General features: G+C 35.3%; 2 protein-coding genes across 3 annotated transcripts in view; one reads left to right on the top strand and one right to left on the bottom strand.

The window, feature by feature from the left end:
* The window catches only part of SppL (signal peptide peptidase-like protein), a 53,606-nt gene extending 46,285 nt beyond the window's left edge, over window positions 1-7,321 (bottom strand). The window contains exons 1-2 of one of the 2 annotated variants that reach the window (XM_089231411.1): window positions 6,766-7,321; window positions 2,200-2,277 (exon numbers count right to left, since the gene is read on the bottom strand). In XM_089231411.1, coding sequence (XP_089087537.1) covers window positions 2,200-2,277; window positions 6,766-6,791 — 104 coding nt within the window. In that variant the 5' untranslated portion in view covers window positions 6,792-7,321. The remainder of the gene's footprint in view (window positions 1-2,199; window positions 2,278-6,765) is intronic. The other variant, XM_089231403.1, reaches the window with a different exon arrangement.
* Window positions 7,322-7,585: 264 nt separating this feature from the next.
* Dhfr (dihydrofolate reductase) lies at window positions 7,586-23,465 on the top strand. Its single transcript, XM_089235060.1, has 6 exons — window positions 7,586-7,797; window positions 9,899-9,948; window positions 10,079-10,184; window positions 12,517-12,640; window positions 18,003-18,115; window positions 23,311-23,465. The coding sequence occupies exons 1-6, from the start codon at window positions 7,694-7,696 to the stop codon at window positions 23,399-23,401; spliced, it is 588 nt and encodes a 195-aa protein (XP_089091186.1). The 5' UTR covers window positions 7,586-7,693; the 3' UTR covers window positions 23,402-23,465.
* Window positions 23,466-24,748: the final 1,283 nt, after the last annotated feature.

Genomic DNA, 24,748 nt, shown 5'->3' on the forward strand with positions numbered 1-24,748 from the left:
AATTCATGAAAGAAAATTCAACTTCCTCTCTGTAGGAAATCAACCCACTGTTCCCTTGCAAGCTGGGCAAGTGTGCTAGACCAGTGTTCTTTCCCCTTTATATACCAGCAGAGCAGGGTATAACTTTTTGAAAAATTTTGGACAGTCAGACCTAACTTAGCTAATAGCTCACTATACACACATAAGGCATCAGATGGCAACATACACATAGATGATTATGTCACTCATCATCATTGCATTCCATGGTCAATGTTGGCATTGGCATATTGAGCTAAAGGCGAGTGGCACTAAATGCTTGTCTACCACTATGAAGACTGTTAATAAAGCCACCTTTAAATCCACAGGTTCGATCTCAGAGAACGGAATAAAACATTTCTTTCTATCAGACCTGAGGTGACCACCAACAGATGGTGTCTTAATACATCCTCGCTGAAAATCCCCTCCATCAAAGATGAGAACAAAAGTATAACATGACTTTCTCTAGAGAGAAAGATTTCTGACCCAACTCGCCATCAGCAGTAAATCACTGTATGGCAAAAGACCACAAATGGTGAGAGGAAAAAAGAAAGTATACTGAGCTATTAGCTAAATTTGCATTGAGCTCTTTGCAATAGCTTTTTGTTATTAGCCCTAAGTTGGATCTGATTCTACACTGTATGGTTCAGTGTATGGGCCTATATAATATGGGCCTCTGAAGAAAGAAAAATATTTGTTGTTTCTATAGTGGCATAGCACAATAATCTGACTTGCAAAGGGACCACACACATTGTTCAATTTCCTATGGCTCCATTTATTGGTACTAAAACAAGGTTCCCCTTGAATTTTCGTCCCCAAAATTAGGATGATATCTGATATGAGAATGAAAAAAAGACTGTATTAAGGATGCTTATCACATTCCCTCCATATTAAAATTTAGAGTTTGTCTTATACAGTAAAACCCCTCTTTTGCAAACATCAACGGGACTAAAAAATTCATCTGTGAAACAGGGATAACCGCTAATGAGAGGTTTGAAATGCATACTTTTTTATACATTGGAAATTATTATTTGGCTGTAAAAGAGCCAGACGAATCTGAGGGATGATTGTTAAGAGGGGTCAAGGTCAATAAAACACCGCTACTTCTACATTTAATCTTTTTTTTTGAAAAAGTTTTAGTGAAAAAATTTAAATCAATAATACAGTGGACCCTCCTTATAACGTTTTCAAAAAATCCTCGTGAAAAATGTTGCAAATGGGAAAATCCTTTAAACAGGAAATCTGGATGGGTATTAGTGGTGGGACCATGAAAATAAGTCATACTAAAAGAAAAAATGTTAAAAGCAAAAACATTATAAACAGGCAGATGTAATTTTCTCAGTCTAAAACACATCAAGGAAAGAGACTTTCTGGATATTAATGCAGAGACGAACTTAAAAAGTTGGTAGCCTCTACTAGAAATCAAAACCTGGTCCTCCATTACAAGGGGACCAGGGTTCTATAATATCCAGAAAAATCACTTTTATGTTAACAACTTGTTAACACATATTACCACATAAAAAATATTATGAAACAAAAATTCTGAAAATGGTGAAATAGCAAAGAATTATCTTTTTACTATTTGATCCTAAAAAAAATTCATACAAAGATTAATTTCAAACTATCACTTTAATCTTCAGCATGCTTCAATCATCTGGAGATGATAAGCATAGGAACATGCTCAATCACCCAGCGATGATTACGATTTTTTATTTTAAAAAATGAAATTCTTTAAATGATGTATAGATGGTGATGCATATTCTAGTTTTTTAAAATTATTTCCCTATTTTCTAACAGGTTTATTTGACTATATTTGGCAGGTGTACATTGTTGAGCAGTGGTAGAGTGCTTGCCTACCCTAATCGCTATCTTGTCAACGACTGTGGGTTTGTGTGTATGAAATGAATCCAGGTTCTGTTTGAAAACCATACTTTTTTTTTAAATTATAGTCAATTTGCAATCCTGAGTTTGATTGCCATCTATCTTTCACAAGTCAACTGAAAAAAAGGGAAATTTTTCTTGCTCAGTTACACTGAGAGCAGCTTTTCTCTGGCTATTTCCGCAGCCTGAGGGTTAATGAATTAGGATGATTCATAAATTTTCTATTCAACATATAACGAGTGAGGTATAGCTATGCTGTAATTCATACAAAAGACAAAAAAAAATTAATTCAAAATTACTTACCGAAAGCTTCCATAAACTATAAGGAGCATGGATATGAGAAATGTTGACACTCGAGATGAATCCACGAGAGAATAAGCCCTAAAAATGTTTTTATAACTAATTATATCAGATTAAAATAAACAATAACTAACATTCAATGGTTTAAAAATACAGTATACCCCCCCCCCCTTCCACCAAAGCAGAACATGTGAAAATATGCAATGTACGTCGCAGAACAATCTGGAGAAATTTTAAGAAAAGTGTAGAAAACACTATTGTGGGGATTTTTACAGCAGAACATTTCCACTCAACCAAGGGCTTGTCGTAGAACAATGCAAAACATTCTGCTTTGGGGGGTAGAACCTATTCAGAGTTCCCAGCAAAATCTGCTCGATCATTTTTCCTAACCAAAACTCAAAAATTTCTCTGACTAAAACTCCTGAAGAAAGAAATGTTATTCAAAATTAAAATTAACCTTCCAGATGTTTTTAGAGTTTTTTTTTAACCGTAAAAAGGTTTTCCGGACTTATCAAATATTTTACATTTTCTCTGACTTTCCAGATAGCTGGGAACCTCTAAGTTCCACTAAAAAACTGCTCTTCTGGTCACTTTACATATATTGAGATCTGATGTGATTTTCAAAAGTAAGTATGAAAAAAAAGCAGGTAAGAGCCCCTGAACAATATTTGCCCAGGATGAACTTGAGACGATCCTGAATTGTGGCCTGGTCTAACCGTATGACAGTGTTCTGTAACCCTTTTCCATGTCAAAATACATACCAAACAATACTTTACTAACCTGATCATGGTTTTCAGGCGATGGAAACACACTTATATAAAAAATTTTCATCATACATACAGCATCATACATTTTGCATACAGCATGCAAAAAAAATTTGGAAATAAAAACTTCTTAAATGCCGCCTGGCAGTGGAGTGGTTAGGGAACTAGCTTCTCACTGTGCAGGTCTGGGTTCGAATCCCGGTTCAGGCATGGATGTTTACTAACACTAACAAATTCCCTGGATGGATCATGCCGATCCCTTGGGAATACGTGAGGATCACGTTATTATTATTATTTATTTATAATAAGTTGAGTATCCCACACAGGTCTAAAACACTCCCAAAGTCTCTGCTAAGGAGTTTCACAGTGAGTCTTACATAGACTGCAGGTTGTCAATTTTTCAAAGGAGTTTTTAAAGGAGTTCAAATAATGAACTTCTAAACGGATCACAACTTCAGCAATTTACAACCGTTTTATCCCATTTCAGGTGCAAGTGAACTATGCAGGAAGTGTGTGTGTATCTGACAATCTGTGTGCACATACATAGTTAGATACATTCATATATTATAGGTTGCCTATGCCAATAGTGTTGTATGTAAAGTGCATTGATTTTGGAAAGCCTTCAACCACACTCCAAATTCATGTTTGTGACCTACTAGCACAGGCTCCCAACTAAATTTTTCCAAGTGCTACAGTAACAGAATATCAAAAATCTGTCTTTTCATTTACTAGCAACCAAAAGAAGCATTCTGCATAATAAAATTAGACTCATTATCACACAAGATATTTTTAAACTCTTATTTAAAAAAGAAAAAAGATTATCCTTATTTCTTCATTTCTGCCGGAAGGAAAATGAAAAGTTCATGAGCATGTCAACTAAGATGTATAACATATTCCAAACTGAATAAATGTGACAATTTGGTCTCAAATACGAATTATCAAGTTTTAACTAGTTGTCCCTGAAGTAGTGTAGCAGATGTTATAATGAATAGCCAAAATAAGGTGATTCAGACAAACTTTGAACAAAAATCAATTGTATCTCTATGACAATTTCATATAGGAATATTTTTATATTTTAATTATGGTTATTTTACATTTGATTTGGTATATAGTAAAACTTCCAGTATTCAGAACAGAAAGTATTTTTTTTACAAATGCATTTTCACGAAACAAGGAAGATGAGACCTTGTGTAGGCCTATAGTTAGTCAGATGTTCTTCCAATATATGTGCTTAGTTGTCATGTGACATGTTCACAGAATTTTTCTTTAAAAAAAATTGTCCAAATAATAGAATAATGTTCAAAATAAAAAAGTTACCAATGAAAGCCATATTAATAAAGGTCACTGATGACAAACCTTAAGACTGGAAGACAGTAACATCTTTTATGATGATTTTGTCCCTCCCCCTAATATTATTAGTTTTGTATTGGGCCCATAACAACTATGGTTTTAATCAGCTTTAAAATCTCTCTTATTTTAGTTGCTTTATAGCTCTGCAGAGATATTTACTCAGGGCTTCACAAATTGAAAACTAAAAGTTAGATGCCAGCCAAATGTCTTAGGAGCCAAGCATAGTTTTCCCCAAGAAAAATGGTCTGAAATAATGTTTTTTTTCAACTTTTGGACTTGATATCCCTTTCCTATATTAAAAGAGGTACTGTCATAAAATAAGAAAATTTTGTACCATTTTTAAACTTTGATACAAATACTCTGATAATTTATACTTTTGCAACTGCATATAAAAAATTGAAGGTGCCAATACCAATTTTCTAGTCACCATGGTGACCCAAGATTTGTCAAGCCCTGTATTTACTCTTATCCAAAATGGGTTTAACTGCTTTTATTTCAGGTACAGGAGGTTTAACTGTCTTTCCCTCACAGGACACAAGGATGTTTTGAACGTAATTCATTTCAATTACCCTCAATAGTTTCAGTATATCTCGTACATTTCACTTATAAGATATCTATATCACTCTATCTTACACTTGCGTATAACTCAGTGAGAATACCCATAAAGTAAAACTTAAAATATCCAGATCAATCTGAATATTTTTTCCACATATGAATATTCAAAGATATATGCAGGTTGAAAGTGTCTAAGCAAGATCAGTGGCTAAAGAACAGTGTAAATAATTTTTAAGTTTAATTGAATGTAAATAAAATTCTATAAATAAAACAAATTTCTATTATGCTTTGCAGCTCCTTATTTTAGTCCTAATACAGCTTTAAAGATATTTACAAAACCCAAAACAGAAGAGGCTATACCAAAAATTGTGACATACATTGCAGAAGAATGTTGGGAAGAATCTTAACATAAAGATGTAAGCATATCTTCCGCATGTAGAAAAAACTTTGTAGGAATTTTTGCTACTACTACTTAACCCTGCACATGTACCTCGTACACATTCCTCTGCTGAATTTTCAACAAGTCGGCACATACCAGAAAGCATGTTCTGAGTTTTGTATATGTGTCCCCTATTGTATCTATGTTGTCAGAGTTGCCCTTGTTTCATGTTCCCGCTGGTACTGCCATAGGAATTTCCATGCAGAACATTTTCAGTCTGCTGAGGGCTCGTTGCAGGTCAATGCAAAATATTCTGTTTTGGAATTCACTTATTCGAAATAAGTTAAGCATTACTTCCTCCCCACCCCCAATTCGGATATAGGAGGTTTTATTTTATTCAATGTATATGTGTCAGGAAGAGGACTGTTATTTCACAGTAATATTGCGGGAATGCACTATTCAAGGAAATAATCCAGTGTTTCTACTTCTATTTAACTGTATATGCAACTTATAAACATTACTCTGGGGAATATGTGTACATGCAGGACATGTTGTGTGTGTGTATATCCTTGCCCCTTAATATTTATGTTCTTAGAGTTAGGTTTTTTCTTCCCTGTTATACTAGCATAACTCTAATGACGTAAATATGTTTCTACTGATAAAATCAGGATTGGCACTGTTTTCAAACAATTTTTGGTACGTTATCATTATTTATACAGGTGTCTATCTAATCATATCAGTGAAATAACATCTAACAAAGATAAAATTTAAGCTGGCCTTGAAGATTATCTGATAGATATTAAAATCATCATAATCAGTATTAACTCAGAGAAAATATTGTACTGAATGTCTTTATGAACCATTATATACAGTGAAATCTCCATATAACGATACTCTGACAAGGGAAACATCATTGACAGATTATTATTATACTGAGAGGCGGTAGTTTAACATTAGACTATAGACATTTCCAAACAAGACAAAAAAATATTGTTATAGAGTATTATCATCGTTAGCCTATATCGAGTATCGTTATAGTATCGCTGTATCTGTATGTCTTTTTTTTTGTATCCTATAAAAGCAGTAATTCCGTACATGAATGCACAGTTTTACAAGTCCGCTTTTTCACCAGGGGCAAGCACACAGTTTGACACAACTCTGTGTAATGCAGAAGCAGTTAAATGGTGAATTCAGCGCCCCCCCCCCCTTCCCTCTAGTCCAGCGCCAGGTGCAACAGACCCGCCTCCTCCCCTCTAGCTGCAGCCCTGTAAATGCAAGCAATAACAAAACAAACAATTGATAAGGAATGAAGAATTTGAAATCAGTTATTTTTTCATCTACATTTACCAAAGATAGAATCGCGGGGAACAGGAAATGAATGTAAAGATGGTAGTTTGTTTTTCTTGGTCATTTTGGATGGTATGCAAAACCACGATACAACTCAGAGGGATCATCATAGTGTAAATTGTAATATAGCCTATCTATTATCACTAAAGATTGTTAATACTCAGTGATATTTACCATTGGTATTCGGACATTTCAACCATTGGACCGATCTTGAATGTGGATAATTAAAAAAAAACTTGTCCTCACAAGCAAGTTTTTCTTAGGCTAGCCACAATTCAGTACTTAAGCATCAGCATTTCAATTCACTTGAAGAGAAGTCACACATATTATATCCACAAAAGTGAACTCTTTTCTTCTTCTTTTTAGACACACAGCACAGGAGATAAGTAGGTCGCCCCCTTTTCATTTCAATGCATATTCACATCTTTTTTCGGGGAGTATAAACAATACACACAGAGGATGATCTCCTAAATATCCAACACCTTTTTTTTTTTTCTTAGTAGAGCTAATGAAGTGACGGGAGGGAGAATATATACTGATCACATTCACGCTCGGTTTAAAATCCCCTTCGAAGAGTTATCGCATCTCAGGGTAGCTGCTGATGGCCCTTTTAAAATTAGCTGCTGGATATAAACTTCTCCGGGGAGAAGACTGTGGTTATTTGGTGTCATAAATAACAACGCCGACGTCCTAGACATTTCCTGTTACAACAGCAGCGCCATCTTTGAATAGTAGTTACGGTTTTGATGCTTTGTTTGTATGCCTTCATCCTCACTTTTCTTTACCCCACTGGAAAAATATAAAAATTAAATTCGTAGAACTGAAAAATTCTGTCACTCGAATAACAAAAACTTGAAAAAAATATTAGTCATTGATAACAATATTCAATTGAACACTACTATTACTTTTATTTACTTTTTTCCCCCCAATCAACATTATCAAGCAGGTGGTGGGCTTTGAGTGGCAATGTGCCCTGTATAACACTTGTTTGTTTACTTCCCTTCTTGTCACCCGCTTTCGCGGGATTTCACCTCTATTCATTTTGTATTTAGAATTTACACACGTGTTTGTAAAAGCAAGTCTGAGCTTCCTCACTGAGAAGATGTCTAAAAGATTGCCCTCATCTCTGCCCACCTTGAATGTAATAGCTGCTGTATGTGATAATTCGGGAATAGGATTCAAAGGATCCGTACCGTGGCGTTTGAAGTAATCCTTAATATTAAATTACTGTTCTCTCGTATTCAGCTTAAAATAAATAACTATGCTTAAGATAACATTACTTTGTTCGAGAACATTTGCATTATAATCCCTTTAGTCTTTGTTGTTCCTCATGTTAGTAAAACTCTTATAAATTAACAAATAATGCAATTAAACAGTTATGTACAAAAACTTTAAATGCTTAGAACCAAGTGAATAGTTCATAGGTCTATACAGGCAACACCATCTATAGCAGAAGGCCTCCGCGCGAAGCTTTGACGTCTCTAAAGAAGTCCATTTCACCTGTTGCCATTGGATATAGCAGGCCGACGCATGCGATATCTTTATCTTGTTTTGTGCAGTATATCCAATTACTAATTAAAATAGACTTCTTCAGTGAATTCATGAGCTTCCCGCGGAGGCTTTCTGCAATAGATGGTGTTCATGGGCGGAGATACGGGGGGGGGGGCCCCCAGGGTCAAAGGTGGAGTCGACTGATCTAATGTATAAATGTATATATGAATTGACATAATCATCATCATGCCCCCCCCCCAGACTTCCAAGTCTATCTCCGCCTATGATGGTGTTGATCCAGGATTCAAAGGAAAGGAACCGCTGTCATATAATCCAGAGATTGGCGATTTTTAGAGACTTTTTTCCGGCGTCAAACATGTCTGATGGCCGACGAAAGCCGCCAAAGCCAAACAGACGCTACGGACACCAAAAAAAAAAAATCTCTAGCATAGAAAACAACAATTATGGAAAAAGTAAGATAATAAAAATATCCCAATATGAATAAAAATATCAACAATAATATTTAAACTATTCCCGGACTAAAAAAAAATTCTCTGGTGATTTCTGGGTTAAAAATAAATATTTGCATTAAAATAAACGAAACAACAGAGCTGGAAAACGTAAAATTGTCACACATGCCTGATGAGCGCAATATAGAAGCAACAAATTTCTTTCCTTGGAGCTTGTATGCACGCTGTCCATGGACAATCCCATTCAGTGCATATAATCTTTAGGCAAAGTTGATCATGCGTCTCTATAGCGTAATAATCTAGTACATTCACTTGGGGTGTGAGAAGACATAGGCTTGATTTCCTAGAAACAGGGAAGTAGCCAGAAATTTTATTCGGAGGGAAACAAAGTTGTCTAATTACATACTTAACCATGTTATTCCATGTAATCAGTAATTTTCTTACATTTCAGAGAAGGGAATCAGTCCCCTATCACCACAGCCTTGTCCAGAAATTTGTGGTGGCGGCATGTACAACACTAGAACGAATACAAATGCAAGGCCACAACAGGCAAAATGCCCAACGAGGTGGCTAAGAAAAAGAAGCCCATTACATGTATGGATGTCATATATTTCTAAAATACAGAACCGCCCCCCCCCCAATTGAAAATGCAATTAGAAAAACTAACTAAAGACTATATATATATGAAAAATATACTACAATGCCCATAAGAAATATTTATGGTTGTCTTATCTAAGTATAGAACTAGAGTGTGGCAAATATTTTGGGGGGAAAACAAAGAAAGCTGTTATAAAATCATCAACATTTATGGTGAAAGGGTGGCAAAATTACATTTGCTCCCCCCCCCCCCCTACTGAAAAATTCTAGTTAAGACCATACAAAGCTTGTAGGCCAGAATGCTCTTGCCATAACTAGTGTTTTACACGTTTTCAGAATTTCACTCATCTTTTCCACCATTATAACACACTGAAGTTGAGGGGTTATCATTCTCTCCTCCCATTGTATCCATTTCGCCCTCCTCCCACTGTATACGTTTTGCCCTCCTCCCGCTGTATCTGCCTATGCTCAGCAATCCCCCCCCCCCCCCCGGAACCTTGGACTGCTTGCTGACACACCGATATTTTTGACTACAGTGCCCTTGACAAATTTCATCATCAAAAATCACTGCTTTAAGGTGATCAGAGCAAAATGTGAAAATTTTCTGGTTGCATCATCACTGATCATTTCTTAAAAAAAGATTAACGTTATGTTCGGCTTGATTTAGATGCTTTAGTAAATCATATTATTGGTTAATTTATAATTATAATTTTGAGTTATTGTCTCTTGAATCTTAATTTTTCTTGTAGGAATGAAATGAAGTTTTTCTCAGAGAAAACTACAGAAACAGATGAAGAAGGTGGTACTTCCATATTTTATTATGTTTTATAATGTTCATTTATGATTATTTAATGCTGGTTCAGTTAAACATTGATTATTTTCATGGTAATGTTTTATTTGATATTTAATACTAATCTTTTATTATGTAGGAAAACAGAATGCTGTGATTATGGGTCCCAAGACATGGTTCTCTATTCCTGAAAAGTTCAGACCCCTTCCAAAAAGAATCAACATTGTGATATCAAGATCTCAGAAGCAAGTGATATTTTTATCTTCATTTTTGTTATTCTTAGGCTGGTCATCCACTGGAAGCTACTAGCAATTGCAAGCGACTTGGAATTGCTAGTGATGCAATCACTACTATATGCAAAAAACTGCTATATAGGGTGTGTGTATGCACCGTGAACGAATCCTGTATACACAAAATGTTCAGCCACCCTAGCCTTTCTTACTCATAAAAGCAACTTGTTATCACTTGTAGCAGTTTCCAGTGGTTGACCAAACTTAAAGTAATATGCTAAAAAGATTATGAGTAATATATTATGTCTGTTAGATGATAAGCATCAGAATCTGAGTACTCAGCCTGAGGAATTTCTCGTCCCACTCTCACAAGTTACTCATGAAGATATGATCCACACAGGGTTTAAGCTAGATAAAAAATTCCTTTCGCAAAAAAAGCGAAAATGGGGAGAAAAGCTTTAGCAAAATGCTAAGATACTAATGTAATGATTGATGATTGCATGTCTACTCGTTTTTTACCTCCTATACACATTTTTGCCATTTTCACATTCTAAGATTTTCTTTCGCATTTTGCAAAAAATGCGACTGTAGCTTAACCCCTGGATTCACAGCACATTTCATTTACCTGTGTGTGCACCATGAACAAATCCTGTATACACAAAATGTTCAGCCACCCTAGTCTTTCCCGAACATTTTCTTCATGTTTCTGCCTCTTTGATTGGTGCTGAAGACAATATCCTCAGCAATAATAGTGGAACATTTTTGGTCATCGCTGCAGCAGAAAAAAATTGGTATCGGCATCTGAAATTCTCTGTCATTATTAAATTGAAGTATTTTTATGAAAGAAAATCTCTCAAATTCATATCAGCTTATCTACCAACATTGGATTGTTCTGGAAAAGTTGAAAGAAACATTATTTTTGACTATTTTTCTCAGGAGATCTGTTCCTTAAAAATTTAGCTGGTGCCTGAAAATTCGTCCAGCCCTACTGTAAATGAAAAAAAAAAATTCAGTTTCTTTGATTATCACAGCCACTGAATTTCTTTGAAGAGGAAACATAAGAAACTTTTATATATATAGACTTCACAAAGATAGCTATTAATTTGTAGTACTAAAAATATAGCACATCAATTTTTTATGAATTCTTAAGGACTAAAAAAAGTTTTTTTTACATGCAGAATTTCCTTTTATGATATTCTGGCAGCAATCGTACAGTCATATCTTGGCTAATGAAGATAGTTTATCCTAGAATAGCTACATTCGTAAGCTGAAATCTTTGTTAACCAAAATGTGATTTCCCATAGGTTGTTTCTATGGAAAATTATTTAATTCGTTCCAGGTACTGCCCAAAATTGACAATTCAGTTTTATGAAATACTAAAAAAGCACTGTATAAAAAGAAGAAACCTGACTGAAGCCACAATTGGATATATGAAAATTTGCAAGATGAGAACCTGAAGATATTTTCATTTTACACTATGTACAAAACCCAGTTGGGTTGTTGGTGTCCTCTTAAATGATGTGGTTGGTTCTATTTTTTGCCTCATACATTCAGAATTGATAAAGCTGGATCAAAAATCAACTTTTGATCAGGTTTATCAATTCTTCTGATGATGCCAACCACTAGTGTTGAGGAAACTAACTCAAACGGACGATGGTCTTTGAACCCGAATAAACAAATTTCATCATCACACAGAAGTGTTTTTATGTAAAAATTGAAAAAAAAAAGATTTTTTTTCTCGTCTTCTAGTCATTGAAGACCTCGTTCATTTTTTTCGGTGTTTATGTGCTTCAGCACAGTGGATTTCCTTTATACAGCAACTTTAGTATCGCACAGTTAGCAAAACAATATTGTTTCATCTGTATAGAACACTTCTCACCATATTCAGAAACGAATTTCTTTAGTTTCTTTAAATTCTTTTGCTTCATTTGGCATGTTGAGCGAAAAAATTCAATAATATTCACAATCGATGCAAAATTATTTATAGTTACTATTAGAGTAACTACCAAGGAATTTGAAAACATTTAGGCCCTATGTGTGGTTTTTATTTGGATCAGCTCACACTTAATCAGATGCTCATCTCATCAATCCAAAATTTCCCTTAAAAATTTCCCTTTTGAGTAAGTGCTCTCCCCCCCCCATAAAACTCTAACTATATCTTGCATTTCTAAAATTTTAGCTCAAACAAATATTTCTTTTCAAACTTGTTTAAACTAGATTCATTGAAATAGGAAAAAACTGGTGTTACAGTTAAATTTGTGTGCATATTTTTTAAATAAAGTGATACAATTTTTTCTTATAATGATATATATATATTCTTCTACATTTATTTCATTATTGTTTTCAGAGAGATAAATGGCACTGACTATATCAGCAGGAGCTTAGATGAAGCTGTTTCATACCTTACAACTCCACCTTTGAAAGAAAAAGTTGATAAAATTTTTGTTATTGGTGGACAAGCCATTTATAAGGTGAGTTGATGGTCATTAAGTTACAAATAAATGGGTAGTCTGAAATTGGTTTTCTGTGGTTCCCCAAGTTCAAGACGCGAATGTGAGCCAATCTCCCCATTAAAAAGTCTCACAACAGAGAGCAACAGGCCTACAAGCAGTACAGATATTCAAACATGACACTACACTCACAATTTGTAATATAGATGACAGCACTAAAAATTCACACATAACACTATATGCACACTCCGACTGTTAGGTACTCATACTCGCACTTCCAGCACCATTCAGCGAGTAGTAAATTGCCCATGGTGATAGAGCTTAGTTGTGCTTGGTTTGAAAAAAAGAAAGGAAGTGGTTCTTAACCTTTCATGTTCTTACACCATTGCATACTATCAGAAATTTTTGGTGGATGCATGAACTCCATAAAATATGTAAAACAGCTTCCATAATTGATGTTTAGCAATTTTTTTGTTATTTTCATGTTTTCTTGAGCCACTGCTGATCATTTATCTTGTACTCTTGAGTGCCTCTGACAGGCTATAGAGCCTAATTCCTTCAAGTCTAACAGGTTGGCTGTTCTGCAGTTGTGTAGACATTTTGATGAACTTTTATCGCAAGTACCCAGGATGATATGTCAGGAGGAGTGAATTTTGCAAGTTCATTGAATCAGCCCATATTTTACATAACAAATTTATTTATTAACAAAATTCCATATTATTTTGCTTTTGGGAGGGACGATCGTTCCTATGGCTCTTCTCCCCACCCCAGATCCATGTCTGAAGGCAGGCACCTTCAGTTGCGAATGAAGAAAAGCAGATATCTTCAGTTGCGAATGAAGAAGAGGCAGATATCTTCAGTTGCGAATGAAGAAGAGGCAGATATCTTCAGCTGCAAATGAAGAAGAGGCAGATATCTTCAGCTGCAAATGAAGAAGAGGCAGATATCTTCAGCTGCAAATGAAGAAGAGGCAGATATCTTGAGCTGCAAATGAAGAAGAGGCAGATATCTTCAGCTGCAAATAGAGCAGTGGCAGGCATCTTTATCTGCAAATAGAGTGGAGGCAGGTACCTTCAGCTGTGAATAGAGCGGAGGCAGGCATCTTTAGATTCGAGTAGAGCGAAGGCAGGCGTCTTGAGCTTCGAATGAAGTAGAGGTAGGCCGATCCCGGGCGATGTGTCAGAAAAGAAACTTATTGTGTCAGTGGATTGAATCATCTGCTTATTTTATAGGACAGAAAAATTTCTCCCATGTTATTCTGCTCTTGGGAGGGGTGAGCCTCCTTCCACTTCCTGGATCTGTTCTTGGACCCATGTTTGATCCTCACAGGTGATGATCGGCTGAAGTTGGTTTTCCAAGTTTAAGGCACAAAATTCAAGGTTATCTTCCATTTAAAAAAGTCTCCCCACCAATCAACGTATAATAGGCATTCCTCAGGAAAAAACAAACTTCACATTAGGTATACATACCTAATGTATTACAAGGTACATGTGGTCTTAGAAGGTTGGTGACCCACTGTTGTTGGCAGTAACTGATTGGGCTTGCTTGACTACCATGTATTCCGATGACTAAAAAGTAATATATTTTAATAAAAATTATGCCATAATTATTTTAGTTCTGCATATATTGCTTGAAATTGAATATGTACCATTTATGAAAAGACATGGGAGTTAATGAAATGTTTTAATCTGGATTTCTTTAGGTTGTATATGTTTTGCGCCTTTAGAACCAATGAAAAAACTTTTGTTAATGGCACTCGCCTGTGTTCATCAAATGACTTTTTTGCAGATTTATTTTATTTCAAAATATAATTACAGTGAAACACCTATATATAACGATAATCAAGGGACTGGGGATCATTATAGATAAAATATAGGCCTATATATTAGCGCTATGAAAAAAGTGTGAGGACCAGAGAGCAATGTTGTTTTATAATATTTTCACTGTATGCAGTTCTGCTAAATTTGAGTTTTCTTTAATTGTTATCTTTTCAAGACATTACCATGCCTCGATGTTTGTAAGCTGTAATAATATTAACATTTGAGAAACAACTTTTATTAACTCTGTTATCATTTTACCCAAGTACAAAATAGACTTATATTATAACATGGGAAAAAATTTATTTATTTATATAAGGACTTCAGGCTGTTAAATAGTCTTTACTTGTTAACTAGGAGAAGACCCTTCAATTGCTTCATTATGAGGACTTGAAGGAATCGACTAGGAGTAGAGGCTTAAAGTCCAATCCGCACCTTCTCGGGGTGCATCCTGTAAGTAGCCATGTGTAACACATAGTGAACAGATGTGGATGAGTTTCCCCCAACCCTCACTGGCCAGCATGGAGTATTATGGCCAAAAACCCTCTAAAAAGAAACATGAACTCTGTCTGTAAACGAGCCCTCAGTCCCCAGCAGTCTGAGTGTCCCTGGTTATGCCAGCATGATATGAAACCAGAGGGTGCTAAGAATCTCTGCATTGGACCAGACTGCCATAAGATGATGAACTTGGCCATGTATAATAGACAATCTCTTTCTTCAGAAAATCATTTGCAGGAGTTGGAAAAAGAACCCGAAAGAATAAATTGGGACATCCTAGGCATCTGTGAAGTAAGAAAGAGAGGAGAAAATTGAACTTGTGCCAGTGGACGTGTATTAACAGTCCGTACAGAGGAACAGATAGTGTAAGAACTAGTGAAGTAGGATTTCTCATTCATAAAAAGTGGAAAAATCACATCGTTGAGTTAGATAGTACATCTGATAGAGCTGCAAAGTTTGTTATGCAAATATCAAGCAGATATCAGATACAGATTATACAAGTCTATGCACCAACAACAAGCTATTCTGAGGAAGAACTAGAAGACTTTTATATGAAGAATTAGACGAGACAAACAGTAAAGGAAACTATCATATCAAAATAGTGATAAATGACTTCAATGTTAGAATGGGGGAGAGAAGAAATGGGGAGAAGAAGAAAAGCTCAGTTGGAAGTCATGGTTGGGGTGTAGGAAACGAGAGAGGAAACAGACTTGTCGAATTTACAGAGAGCGAACATTTATGCATCTCATGAATTCATTTTTTAAGAAGAAATCTAAAAGAAAGTGGACCTGGAGAAGCCCAACTGGAAGAACAAGCGAGATCGACTACATCCTATCTAATAAGAAGCATAATGATCCAAGACTGCAGTGTGCTCAACAAATTCAATACAGGAAGCGATCATTGGCTGGTGAGATGTAGAATAATGTTTAACGCTAGAATGGAAAAAGCAAAACTTACCAAAAATACAAAAACTGTCATTGATATAGCAAAGCTTCATGAATATTGATATAAATTCCAGTTAGACTGAAGAACCGAACTGAAATGAATCTGCAAAAGACTAAAGTTATGTTCAACCCCTTTGTGTTGAAGAGGACAATCTTGCTCAACAACACAGAGATAGAAGTAGAAAGCTATGTATACCTGGAACAAGAAACTACCATGGACAACATTAATGAAATAAACAGAAGGATCAGAATTGGATGGAGCACTTTTGGCAAAAACTGATTCTGAAGAGTCACGTGCCATTATGCCTGAAAAGTGTTTAAACCAGTGTGTGCTACCAGCGCTGACTTATGGAGCTGAAATGTAGACACTCACAAGCAAGACAATACAAAGGTTACAGACAACACAAACGAGCACGGAAAGATGTATGCTAGGCATCACAGAAACGAATCACTTTGATAAGGAACCACACAAAGGTATATGATATCATGAAAAAAATTTAACGTCTAAAATGGAAATGGGCTGGACATATTGCAAGAAGACAGGGCAACAGATGGACCACAAGTATTCTATATTGGTACCCCCTGTGGTGTTAACGTCTGAGGTGTCCCCACACAAGATGGATCGACGAGATCAGAAAAGTGGCTGGAGTCAACTGGGTGGCTGAAGCATCAGACAGAGCAAAATGGAAAAATTTAGAGACCTTCATCCAGCAGTGGATTGAAAATGGTTGTTGTTGTTGTTGTGGATAAGGACGAATAAAAATTGCTAAGAAGCTGAGACATCAGTTTTTTTTTGTTTTTTTTTGGAAAGTTTTATTTTTGTATATTTTGAAGTTAAGGTTGAACTAGACTCATTTTTTTCCTATAAATCATCATTTTATTATCAATCTGCAAGTCTGTAGGAGTTCAGAAGGCTCTTAGTGATAAAAGTTTCCATACTTAGTTCACAATGTTCTAATCGGGCCATAATAGCTGCTATGACTTATATACGTGTAGTTCTTCTTTTGAAATTTCTTCTTTATAGTGAAGGCATGTGAAAGTAAAAAAAGAAGTATCTTTCTTCAGTTCAGGATTTGTTTCTTTCAACTGACCATATTCACAGTTCCTCGGCAGGAAGACTTTTACGAGCTATGGGATGTACTGTACTGTACCGTACATTATAAAAAGTATCATGATTCGTAATACACATTAAACAGTTCCATTGTAACTCCTCACAATGTCTGAATTGAAAAAAGATTTTAGCTCAAAAGAAGAAAAAATCCAGTTTTGGAACAATTGAAATAAATGCAAATAAATTTCATAAATTGAATAAATGCAATTTTGAAACCTATTATGTTGGAAAGGAAAATTGAGTTGTCCCGTTTCCATATGTCCCATTCAGCCAAACAAGACACATCATTATGATACTTGCTACTAGGATTTTTCAGATATAGTTATCAATTGGTTATTTTTATCAGAAACCTAGTCTTGATGTGATCCCATTAAGCAGCGTGCACTGTATTTTGTCTGTGATGTAAATAAAATATGTTTTATATATCTAATAACCTTCTGATTGTCATCATTTACATGCTGCCACTATAAGAATTTGAAAACTTTTTTCAGTGTTAACAATTCTAAAACTTTCATCTAGTTTGTATTAGCAATAGAATAATTGTTTTGGTAATTCTTTTTTCTCTCTTTAATATAAAGAATATCAAATAGAAAAAAGGTGTACCAAGATACTTTAGAATTTTAACATTTCTCATGGAAATATATTTTGTGCTTTCAATTCATCTCAGTCGAGAATAAGTAATTTGAATTGCTCTAAATTTGCTCTAATTATCTAACTGCTTTTCATTTGTTGGTATTTTACTGAACTTATTTTAGCATAACTCTGTCTGACAAAAAAAGGGAAAGTAATTTCTATGTATCTAAATTTTTTCAAAAATACATTAGGAAAGTTCTTGTTTTGTTGGGAATTTAAAACGTTACATGTATTGTTTCTTTTGTCTGAAAGAAAAAGGCAAAAATTTTGAGGTTTTTGTAAATGAAGAATTTTTAAAATTCGTTTGAAATTAATTTCTATATATATTTGATTTTGGGGGATTTATTTGCTGAATACTTATATCAAAACTTTTTTTTCAGCTCGCTATAGATTCAAAGTATGCGATTCGCCTGTATAAGACCAAGATAAATTCAACTTTTGAGTGTGATGCTTTCTTCCCTTCTTATCAAGAATCTGATTTTGCAATTGCTCAGTGAGTTCACATGATTTCATTTTATGATTTATGAGTTGATTTGCTTAGTTTTAAAAGAAAAAATAACTTGTATTTGAGATTAAACATTTAAATTTGAATGAATTGGATAGTTTGCAATATCCTTTATGTTGAAAAAAAATCTCTGTACACTTGGATGTTCTGAAAAATTTTGCTTTCATTTAAAAATCAATATGGTGTAGAAACCTTTGACATCAATTACACTCTCTTGTGGGTACTTATACTTTACTGGTAGTTTTGTTGAATTTTTTGCTATTTCTCCTTTGAAATAGAAGCCAATGGTGACAGAGACGCCAGACACATCTTGGCTAGGATCACAACCAACATTCTTTTTCATCTCAAAAAGTTGGAATCTAATTGAGGTTAGGACTGTGATCTGGCCAGAGAGTATTTTCCACACCTGAATCACCATATCACTGCTTAACTGACATGCTGTATGGTATAAGTCAATACAGGCTCTTTGAACAGAGGGGCGAATCACAAAGGTTGTGCGTGGTAAATGGTGGAGGGGAAGATGTCCACCTATGCAATAATGCAATTTTTAACTGAACGGGGGTGTTGCCTCTAGTATGCTGTATGACAGGGCACTTTATCATGTTATTATTCAGGTAAGTACCCTACACTGTAGCACTGGACGTGGAATGGTGTAAGTAAGCTGTAATTCCTGCTTATCTGGTGGCAGCATATAAACCGCATATGCAAATTTTATAACCTAGAGGGAGAAAAATTTTCCTATAGTTTGCCCCTCTTAGCCTTCTTCCATAAATATGCCTCAGTCCTTATTTCCATTAAATCTTATGGAATACAAGAGGTTCTTGGTCACATTTCTTTTAATAACAGTCTGTACACCATGTTAAAATTGATGTCAGATGGCAACACTACGCATAACAAGCATTAAACAGAAACAAACTTCACGGTAGGTTCACAAGACATACGTGCATATTCTAGCATGTACCAATTTGTTTGAAATTCCCTAGAGAAATGTGTATAAGGTGCATATACAATTTAATAGTAGTAGTCTATATGTCCTTAAAAACTAACAGAAAAATTAACCAAAAAAGACAAAAAATGTTATTAAAATTGCAAAACGAATTTCTTTAGAAATTTAACAAGTTATTCTATTGACTGGAGGTAAAAGAAACAAAAATTGTTATAGTATCTATTAAAAATCATTCATTCTCTCAATATTAGATTTCATCAAAAATTGCCAATAGAATTTTTCAAATAAACAATTCATAATTTACTTGTATGAGTAAATTAAGAAATCTACAAGACAAATTAGAAATTTCTTAAAAGACAAGATAAACTTCTCTCAATATCAACAGATGTTATTGGGGATATTTGGGGGAGGGGATCGGATCTACTCACAGTGTTAATTTTTCTTCAATTTCAAAACATCTAGACGTTCCCATAAAGACTGAGAATTTTTTTTGGAGGGAATAAGTCTGCAGTTTTCCTTTTATTTTTTTGAATTTCATGATAGCAAATCAGCCTACACCACTTTTAGCATACTGACTTTATCGATAGTATCAATAAGCTCCATACTTTTCTGCAAGGACTGAATGGTGGAAACCAGAATGCAGAATTGGTCTTGCATACATCATCAGTTCTTTAGTATTCCCAAGAGAAAAGAAAGTTTATGAAATCTTGCTGCACGCAGCATTCTTACAGATGAAAATAATTCAACATGAATTTGATTTAAAAATTAGGATTAGAATTTCTTGAATTAACTTTCATTTATTGTTTGGTGAAGTGTGGCGAGCTCTTGGAATTTATTATGAAAATAATTGGATGTTGAGAGATATGAATTTTCATCATATATAAAAAAAGGAGCTGGTATAGTACTTGCATGTGCCGTACAGAGAGAATTTTAAAATTTTTAAATCAAATTTCATGTTAAATTATTTTCTCTGAGTGGAGCAAGATTTCGTAAACTTTATTTTGTTTTTGATCTTATTCCAGCCCTTATCGCTATGATATTTCCAAGTTGGTGGTTAATATGCTGTTTTTGTTGATGGTCCTCGTCCTTCTCCATAACTGAAGTGTTGTTGCTGTGATAGTGACGTTTCTTCTTCGAAGAAATCTTTCTGCCTCTTGCTGATGTCTGCCCTGACATTCTCGTAGTCGTCCAATTTATTAGCAAAGATATCGGGTCACTTGAATTGAGACCACTCGTCAATAAAATGGTCTCGAATCTCTGACGGTACTTTCCGTTTTAACTGATCCGTAATAATCAAATCAGACAGTTTTCAACCGTAGTAATCTCTAGGTCTCTGATCTATTTAGTGAAGAAGTTTCTGAGTTCATAAGCAAAATCACACCACGTTGCTTCCGATCATTTACTGTGCTTTGTGAACATCTGTCAAAACCTCTCGGGAGTAAGCTTATATCGCTTCATCAAAATGGATTTGACTTGATCAAAGTCATATGTCATCTCTTCATTTTCTCTGGCTATGACTATGACGCCACATCATAAGGTAATAGTCCAATCAGATATGAAACCCCAATTCCCTTTTTATTTTGGCTCTTTTTGCTTTCTTCTCAAACAGCACTAGGTAGAGGCTGATCTCGTTGCTCTTCGGATCAAACTTTTGCGAAATGTTCTGTAGCTCTAGCCTTGGCCTTGCCATTGAGTTAATCGGGGATTCACCTGCCGCACTGATGCGAATTCTTTCATTTTCTAGTTCCATTTTTCTGAGTTCGAACTCCATTCATCTCTCCTCACTAGCTTCCATCTGTTCCATCCATTTTCTCTCCTCACTAGATTTCATCTCTTTTTGTTTTCTCTCCTCACTAGATTTCATCTCTTTTCGTTTTCTCTCCTCACTAGATTTCATCTCTTTCCGTTTTCTTTCCTCAATTAGGGTGTTCAAAAACTGTTCGATTCAACTCATTGTCATGGCATTCTGCCTCTGTTATTGTGGATTTGAGTTGAAATACATTCATATCCATAACATTTTCAAGTCCCTTTTCCCCATTTTCCACAGTAACTTGCTGTAAGTCCTCTTTTTTGCCTCTAGCTAAGAAAGCCATAATTCCCTCAAAGAAAAGAAAAACCGAATTTTATTATAAAAAAAATGCTCACCACACTTTCCCTTCATTCTTCCAACACTCTTCAAGTTCTCTTCCTCACGACGGAATTTCTCCACTGTTCATGTCGCCTTCTCACGATGAAAGTTTTTCTGTTAAATATTGTCCTATCTATTGCTCACTATCCTACTGACTGCGCCAATGTAGTGACCTTATGTTCTTCGTATAGTGAGCACTCATCACGACAAACATAAACAGGAATTTATTGATAAAGAAATTTGAATAAGAACATAAACTTGAGATGACGATCCTACTCGATCCCTTTCACACACCATTCTCTCTCTTTTTATTTTCAAATATCCATTTTTGTTTTTGCAATCTCCGGTCTCCTGAGGCTTTTCTTCTTCTTGTGCTCTAGAGCCTTATACCGTGTTGTTACGTCAGGGTTTTTAACTGAGAGATGCGCCTACAGAACACTACATAAGCTGTTGAAGAAATTTTTGAAGATCAAGAATCTTGTGTATTGAGGAATATCAAATAGTTCCATAGTTTTTTCTTCAGCTTTTATGTTATGCTCTATTAAAATTGTATATTTTACATGAAAAAATACACATATATTGTCCAAAATAATTCTGTGGAGAGCAGAAAATTATTTTACAATCATATTAAGTATTTATTCTTTGTATAACATAGTAACTTCACACATTACATGCAATCAATATGTGTATTTTCAATGCAATTTTCATATTCAAAAGCAATATTTAAGGTTTTTGACAGAGTTCTTGATGTGTCAAAAACCTGCCAACCTTAGTATCAATTAAGAGGGGTTTTACTGTGTTTTGAAGATGGGTGGTAACCAAAATTTATCTTCATACTCGTACCTCATCCATAATATAATTACATTAAAATCCCTCTTTTTCTGAACTTTAGAGAGACAAAAATATTTGTCCATTAAGGAGGGGTGACTTCATCTGCAGGATGACCGTTAAGAGTGGGGTGACTAAAGTTTTTCAAAGTATTGTAACAATATTGTACGTCATTTGGTAGTGGTGGAACAAACACCTGATGTTTGATGTAGCCCCAGAAAAAAAAATCTCACGAAGTGATGTCAGGGCTGCAAAGAGGCCATTGATGAAGAGCAAGGTCCTGGGGTGCTCAGCGACCAATCCACCGGTGTGGCAATTTGCCATTTAAAAACCTACAAACAGCTAAGTGCCATGGGGTGGTGCACCATCCTGCTGTAGAATGAAAAGACCTGATTCTTCTAACTGTGGCGAGAAATGAATCACATACATTAAACTTGCAGCGTTTGGTCTGATGGCCTCGTGCCACCACCTATCCCAATCTTCATGAACTTTCAACTGTTATTTTTGATTTCCGATTAACAACAAGTTTGTACGTCGTTTAGTTTTCTTTCAATAGCCCTGCAAAGTTGGGGCATTCATTTATGTACACCCTGTATAATCCTCAAATTTTTGCATAAGAAAATTAAGTTTTTCTGCATAAGCAAAATGTAAATCTGATTAATTTTGTTTGATAATTTTTGTTGCATCGTAGTCATTTTCTTCACGTGAGGGCTAATTAGGCCTTGGTATATGCAAGTGCTACAACTGATTTCGAACTGCAAACTTCTACAATTCTCTTTCCATTTATGTCTTTTGTAAAGAGTTTGGTGGACCAACCCCTTGAGAGGCGAGGCTTGGCTTCCTGTCATTTCAGTTGGATATCGAACTTGTGACACCTTTAACCAGGGGTGTACGCAGTATCTACTTTTGGAGTGGGCACAAAAATTTTCTTTACCAAGAAATTATGAGTTGCCACCCTTCAAAAAGTATTTAAATTAATGGTAATATAGCATGTGAAGGGTATTTTCTTTTGATATTTCAATTTTTTACAGAATTATTTCCTTCATTTTTGGTTTACTTGTGAAGGGGCAAGCTCCCTGAGCAACCTCCTGCGTGCACTTCTCCTTTTATTCAGTATACGAGTAAATAATTCTTGTAGCTGACAATGTCAAAAATTCACTATTTCATTCGGTTGTTTGGTTTTTTTTAGTTAAAACTCTGATCATTGTCTGTTGTAGTTTAAAAAAAGTAATAATAATTTGTTATTTGTCTCAATGAACATTTTCATTCATCTTTTCGTAGGGATCAAGATGTTCCTCAAGGAGTGCAAAATGAAAATGGCATATCCTATACATACCATGTATATGTTCGAGATGCAATTCCAGAAAATTGATTCAAACATTTTCCCCGCTTAAGGAATTCCATTTTTTTTCTTTTTAATAAATGTATTCTAATTTTTATAACCTTTTTGTTTCTTTATTGCACGATTTCATTTATTGGTCAGTGTATCATAGTTACACAAGATCCATTTTAAGTCCAAACGGTAAACATATCTGTATGCTGGAAATGAAAGACACCATGTCTCAAAACGTAAATTTTAGAGGAGAGCCAGTTGAAGATATTTTTAGTATGCCTTTCTATGGGGCTTGCTTGTTTTATAAAGTGAAGATCTGTTATTTATTGAAATAAAGGACTTGCGGCCGTATTTACCAACACAGTTCAAACTGCAATCGCAAGTGAAAGGATTGAAGAAAAGAAACGATTGGTTAAATTGACAATTTTAACCAATCTGTGTCGATCACTAATCCTTTAACCTGCAATTGTAGTTTAAACTGTGTTGGTGAATACGGCCATTATTGTCTTATACGTAGTGTAACAAAAGCACTGCAAATTAATAGTGTTATCCCAATATTGACGAATATGGGCATAGTGCCCTCTACCACTAGCATACAGATATAATAAATGGGAAAAGAGGTTTTCATTTAAAAAAAACCCTGCCTCACCCTTTTTTCTTTACAATTTTGAGTAAGCAAGGTCTTCAGATCAGCTTCATTTTTTACCCCCTGTAAAATTGTGTGATTGATTTCCCTTTTGATTTCAACTTTGTCAACTTCCTTTCTGAAGGGGGCGGAAATTATTGGTGCCTTTAATGTGGTTTCTTAATTGAACTTCATATTCAAGATTTCGTTATTTCACTGTCTGCAGTGTGTGAAAATTCATGTTGCAGTCACTGTGCTAGCCTTCATCTGAGTGGGTGCGAGTTTGGATTACACAGATCTCTGAAGGAAAAAGTTTCAAAGTGATGGAGGAGCCATCTTTATGGCTCAAAATATTTCTGCGGATCAAAATGCATATTTAGTTACAACTCTTGTTACAAGGTGTACCAAAATACCGAATCCCTGCGCATTTGCGCCAATTCTCCGGTTTGTGGTGCGGTCATTTTGGAAGTGCAAACAGGTTTTCAGCAGGCGCGGATCCAGAGGGGTGCGATCGCCTCTCCCAAGAGCCGAATGAGAGGGGAAAAATTGTCTGGCCCGTAAAATACGGGACGATCGAACGAACCTACACAAAATAGATCGCCGTCCTGACACATTGCCTTGAATCCGCGCCTGTCCGATAGTCGATGCCGATCGTAGTGTGCAAATGACTGCTTCCGAAAATCTCCTTCCAGTGTACACACCATCCACTGCAGTGGTTCTCAACCTTTGGAATCCCGCGGTCCGGTAAATCTCTCTTGCGT

The sequence above is a fragment of the Pholcus phalangioides genome, unplaced genomic scaffold (assembly GCF_987345545.1).
Source record: "Pholcus phalangioides strain wild (caught in Gottingen) unplaced genomic scaffold, Ppha-v1.0 ptg000001l_1, whole genome shotgun sequence".
In the NCBI taxonomy this organism is placed as follows: Eukaryota; Metazoa; Arthropoda; class Arachnida; order Araneae; family Pholcidae; genus Pholcus; species Pholcus phalangioides.